Source organism: Mus caroli, chromosome 6 (assembly GCF_900094665.2).
Source record: "Mus caroli chromosome 6, CAROLI_EIJ_v1.1, whole genome shotgun sequence".
Lineage (NCBI taxonomy): Eukaryota > Metazoa > Chordata > Mammalia > Rodentia > Muridae > Mus > Mus caroli.
Window position 1 is genome coordinate 134,574,982 of NC_034575.1, and position 6,000 is coordinate 134,580,981.

At 38.1% G+C, this 6,000-nt stretch overlaps 1 protein-coding gene across 3 annotated transcripts in view; it reads left to right on the forward strand.

Annotated features, from left to right (window-relative positions):
* The window catches only part of Atf7ip (activating transcription factor 7 interacting protein), an 88,307-nt gene that overhangs the window by 45,475 nt on the left and 36,832 nt on the right, over positions 1–6,000 (forward strand). For all 3 annotated transcript variants that reach the window (XM_021165001.2, XM_029478190.1, XM_029478191.1), the window contains exons 3-5: positions 760–837; positions 2,010–2,155; positions 3,895–4,032. In XM_021165001.2, the coding sequence (XP_021020660.1) occupies positions 760–837; positions 2,010–2,155; positions 3,895–4,032 (362 nt within the window). The remainder of the gene's footprint in view (positions 1–759; positions 838–2,009; positions 2,156–3,894; positions 4,033–6,000) is intronic.

The window sequence follows — 6,000 nt, forward strand, 5'->3', positions numbered from 1 at the left end:
TTCTGTTAACATTTTTTGGTATCAAGATTTCTTTCTATGATAAAATGTAAAACTCTAGCATACATTCTAATCCTTGTAATTTATTCTAAAACTCAATGTATGTTCTAAGTGCCATGAATCCAGTAGGCAGATCTGAAAAATGGTAATTCAGCATAGGAGAGTTCTGAGTTGTTTAGAATTGTTAGGTGGTCAGTGTATATGTGAAGGTCAGGATAACAAGTCAGTTCTCTGCTTCCACCATGTACGGCTTGGGAACTGATGTCAAGCTTGTTGGCAATGTCTTTTGGTTTATTTTAATAACAGAAAGTATGGAAATCTTTATGATTTATAATAGTTGTTACTGATGATGGAAAGTTTATAAGTAAGATTGTTGGCTGTGAAATCTAGTATTTGTCATATTCCGTTTATTAGGCATAAACAGTCTGAATGTGAACTTGGTCTTTACCTTCGCAGATAGTGCTCCTCCCTCCCATAGTCTCTGTATTTCTCACTTTATGACTTCCTCCCATAGTCTCTGTATTTCTCACTTTGTGACTCCCTCCCATAGTCTCTGTATTTCTCACTTTATGACTTCCTCCCATAGTCTCTGTATTTCTCACTTTGTGACTTCCTCCCATAGTCTCTGTATTTCTCACTTTGTGACTTCAGCTTTGTAAAACATTTGTTTTGTAGCCCGATTGGTGACCAAAAATGTGAATTAATGAGGTGTTCCTGATTTCCATAGAAATAAGGCTCCCTTCTCCATCTTTGTCCTGACAGAGGGAGAAAAGAGTGAGAAGGACGGCAAAGCTGAGGAAGAGGAGCGAGTTCCAGCCGAGGAGCAGCCACCTGTGAGAAGTACGCATGCACCAGTTCCTACCTTAGTGTGTCCTCAGCCATGGGCTCCCTCCCGCTTCTCTCCACTTCTGAATTTAAGCCACAATCCCTGATGCTGTTCATTAGTAGCTCAGGGATCTTTGCATGTATGATTTCAAATGTTACTGTGCTTATTGTATTTGTTTATGTTAATCATTCTGCAGAGGGTATTTAGACTTACACTCTGAGGCACCAGTGCCCTAAGCTGTGCTGAGGACAGGAGGATTTGCCTCGCTGTAAGTGCATTGCAGTATATTTCTGTCTACAGCCGATGCAGAGGGAAGGAATGCTAGAACTGATGCCATAGGCTTAGAAAAAGCTAGACGTCAAGGTTTGATTTTGGTTTATTATATCTACATTAAAAAGTTGTAAAGTAGAACTATATTAAATAAATGTCTGGGTAGATGTGAGTATAGTTGCGCTCCTCCCTGCCTTATATCCTGAACATTATTTTACAAATCAAAGGAAATAGCTTCTATTTATGGAGAGGCTTGGCCATAGAAGGTATGGAATATGCTGAAAAGCCAGTACACAATTTCAAATGACTTCATGAATGTTAACATTTGAAAAAAATGTTTTAAGTAAGATCTTTGAGTGTGTGTTCTGTGCTAAATGTACTTTTGTGACACTAATTTTGCTATGTGTATGTGTCTTAACTCTACTTGGCTATGTTAAATACCTCTTAGAGTATTGTCACTGCTCTAAAGGGTGAATGACTTGGGAATGGCACAGTCAGAATGAATGACTGTCTTGCAGCTGTTTTTGCAGAAGAAGGAGGATTAAATAATTGAGAATGTGCATAGCTAATAGATCTCTGGGGCATAGTGATGGCGGTTACATGTTAAAGTATTCCCATGTGCTGTATGTATTCAGTATGGCAAAGCTATAGACAGCTCTCTATCTTAATGTTAAAATGTTTCAAGGAAAGAATGCTGTCTTCAGTGTACATTGCTAAGCAGTTGGGAAGTTCTGTTTGTCATGCTGAAATCATTTATTTCATCTTTAAAGCTGAGCATTGTATGCCTGCTGAGTTCTTGTGATCTCGAGAGTGTCTAGGATGACTGACGGAGTGTGGTCTTGGCTGACTGTAGTGTGAAGGCCTATAACTTAGACAGCAGACTCAGCAGTGCTGGTTGCTTTGTTGTTTTTCTCAGATGAATTTTCTAGACGAAAACGTTCTAAGTCAGAAGACATGGACAGTGTAGAGTCCAAACGCCGGCGATATATGGATGAAGAATACGAGGCCGAGTTTCAAGTAAAGATCACAGCCAAAGGCGACATCAACCAGAAGCTTCAAAAGGTAGCACACATTGCATGTCAAATGTGTCAAGAATATCACAAGCTGCATGCTTGGATATTTTCAGCATGATCCTATTATTCTGTGTTTACTTTGACGTAGTCTAGTTAGCTTGAAGACAGTGACAAGCTATGAAATCTATGATAAATTTTATTCCTCTATTTGGCTACAATAGTTTTAAAACATGGTAGTAAATATTAAAATAGAAGGAAGCTATGACACTTCTCTATTATTATTAAAAAATTAAGGTTTTTGAACATTTCTTTTTCTATATGAACATTATTTTACAATGCAGAAGAAACAAACTTTATCTAGTAGACTTTAATTTCTATAATATTAAGTTGGTACAATCTAAAACCCTTTTTCATGTTAGTTTAAGGCATGATAGAGACAAGACTTCAGATGGATTAGGAAAAGTGAATGTTCAAAGAAAAGATTTTTTTGAAACTTCCCTGTATATGCTATGGTAGCATTACAGTATATGTTGAAAATAACTAGTGTTATATGTACTTCTCGAAGTGTGAGAAAGCAGAGATGTCTCAGAGGGTAGTATGCAAGCACACGCAGTCCCAGTTCTCATTGGATGCACTCATACAAGCCAGGCGTGGTGGTGCTTCTAGCTAGGGCACTGGGAGGGGAAGGGAGGCAACTTCGGGGTCCCAGAGGAGAGCCAGGAGCCAGAGCTAGGAGAGCCAGTTGGTATACTTCAGTATGCGATATGGTTCAAAACTGAAGAATCATGGAAGATACCAGGAATCCATGGTTACATTCATGAGCACACATACCTGCATGTACATCACACATATGCACATTAACGTGTTCAGATACCTTTTGTAGGGAGACATGAGACTCAGGCTTCTGTCTCTGGATGTCTCAGCCTCCTCCTCCCATGAGACATTAGTTCATAGTAGCTTAGGCTGTACCCAAGTTATTTGCCCAGGTTGAATTTAATATTATGGGTGCCCTCTTGTGTTAACTTCCAGTTGATGTGAATACAAGTGTTAGTCACCAAACCTGGTTCTGTTTTTCAGGGTCTTAAGTATTTAGTTATAAATTAACAATTTGAAATTTCTTCTATAGAGGTACTAGTACAAGAACAAATATTTATGCTTTCTTTAAAAAGAAAAATTAAGAAACAATGCAATAAAAATGCTGTCCCCACCTAATGTCTTTCTCTTGTGCATGTTGAGGTAGTAATGAGAGAATTGTGAAGATGAGCTTGTGAAGGAGGGAGGAATGCCATGGGCTGACATCATCGCTAGAACAGAGTTCACAGGGGTGAAGGACAGACTGCCGGCTCTGGCTCATTATGGGCCAGATGGAGCAATAATGCAACTTTGAATAAGTATTTAGAAATATTTTCCAGTTCTGATACTGCAGTGGCATTTTTAATGTATCTCACACAGTTTCCAATCTTTAATAGGTTAGAAGAATCTTGTTCTTTTTAACAAATTTTGGTTTTATGGTTTCAGCATAAGGAAGATAAGAAAATGCTAGAGCTTCAAATCATTTCAGAGCTCTGCTCTCTGCAGATGTTATTCTTAGCATGTACTTTCCTTTTGGGGTTGTAGAGAATCTTAGCAGGTAGCAGTGAGTTTTGGATCTTATTCTTGAAATTAGTTTATCATGTTTTATTCATTGAATTTATATTGCTATTAGCCCTTAATATTTACTGTTTCTGTTTTGTTTGCTGAATTGCCTTTTTGTATCTAAGGATTTTTTTTTTTTTTTTTTTTTTTTAGGTCATACAGTGGTTGCTACAAGAAAAACTGTGTGCCCTACAATGTGCTGTGTTTGATAAGTCGTTGGCAGAATTAAAAACACGAGTGGAGAAGATAGAGTGCAACAAGAGGCATAAGGCAGTGCTCACCGAGCTGCAGGTCTGTCCCATGGACCCGATCTGCAGCCTTGTACTGGGGTTCATTATCATTTATCTTTTGATCGTGTGCTACCACTTTTATATCTTTGAGGTTGAGCAGAAAGTACATTTACATTCTATGTAAGAAGAAAAAGTGTTTGTTACTAGTTTTTGCTGGGGCTGCTGTGATGCTTTACCGAATGAAGTGATTATATCACAGTTGGAGGTGAGATGGAGGCCCAGGATGAAGGTATCAGCAGAATAGCTTTCTCTGGAGGTCTAGTATTGTGAGGAAGGGTACATGTCGTATCTTCTCTTCTCATGGTTGTGGACAGCTTTGTGGAGGCATCCTTTCCATTCCCAGCGTTACCTGTAGAAGCTATTCTCTTTGTGTGTATGTTGTATCCAAATTTCTCTCTATTTTGAAGGTACCAGTTACATTCATTAGATTAGAAGGGGAACTCCCAGTCCAGCATGACTTCATATTAATTACTTTTGTAGTGACCCTGAGTTTGTAGACTTTATGATAATGAGCTTTAGTATAGTTTAATCCATAGCAGAGACTCCGAAATTACCTAAATTAGTACTTACGTTTTTCTTGGGGGTGAAGGTGGGGGCATTATTTTCGCATCAGTATACTTTCTCTGTGGATATTGTGCCTTAATGATAGTTTATTGTGTTGGAGAGATGACTTGGTGGTTAAGAGCATTGGCTGCTCTTTCAGAGGACTTAGGTCCAGTTCTCAGCACTTACACAGTCACAACTGTCTGCAACTTCAGTTCCAGAGGATCCAATACTTTTTTTGTGGTTGTTGTTTTTCGAGACAGGGTTTCTCTGTGTAGCCCTGGCTGTCCTGGAACTCACTCTGTAGACCAGGCTGACCTCGAACTCAGAAATCCGCCTGCCTCTGCCTCCCAAGTGCTGGGATTAAAGGCGTGTGTCATCACGCCCGGCCCAATACTTTTTAACTGATCTCCTTGAGCAGAAGACACATACATGGTATACATACATACATACATGCTGGTGGAAACATTTGTACACATAGAATTAAAAAAAAAAGATGTTACCTAATCCATATTAAAAGTAAATGTGTTTTTCTGTATATAGTTAGGATGATCTTGAAGTGCTGGATCCCTAGGCTCCCCCACCCCCCCAAAAAAAAAACCTCCCCAAATGCTAGGATTACAAGCATATCTGCTTTATGTGGTGATGGGAATCAAACTCAAGGCCTTGTTCATGTTGGGCAAACACTCTGCCAGCAGAACCATCCCCAACTGCTGCTTTTTCACTCCCTGCCCAAGTTTCTTTATTTGATCATTTGAGTTCCCCCTCAAAAAAAGTTTAGTATATTTCCCAGTAATTCTGCAGGGAGAACAAAAATGGATATAGAATGAGTACTCCTTTTATCATCATCATCATCATCTTTCTCCTCCTCTTGTTCTTCCTCCTCTTCTTCCTCCTTCTCCTCTTCCTCTTCATCATCTTTTTTATTCCAACTCTGGTTTACATTCTACTTTATCAGATGTGTAGGTACCTACCCCAGCTTGCTTTCAGTTATCATTTCTTTGGATTATCATTTTCCATTTTTTCATATTAACTCTTTATTTTTAGCAGTGTGATGTGTTTCTTGCAGACAGTAATCAGTTGGATTTTCCTTTCCTCTGTTTAGTCTGATCAATCAGCCTGTCTGCATCTTTAAACTGGAGATTAAAGATGATTTACGTTTATTACGGATAATTATATTCTTATTCCTGGAATTCTGTCTTTGTGGTCCTTGCTCCTCAGTTAATTTGAACACACTTTTTTTTTCCCCTTCCTCATCTTTTTTTTTTTTTTTTTTTTTTTTTTTTTTTTTTTTTTTTTTTTTTTTTTTTTTTTTTTTTTTTTTTTTTTTACATATTTTCTCATGGAATTCATCCTTTTCTAAACTTTCTTCTTTATCTATGTAGGATTCTCTAATTTTCTCTAATTTTGATTAAGTAGTCATGGT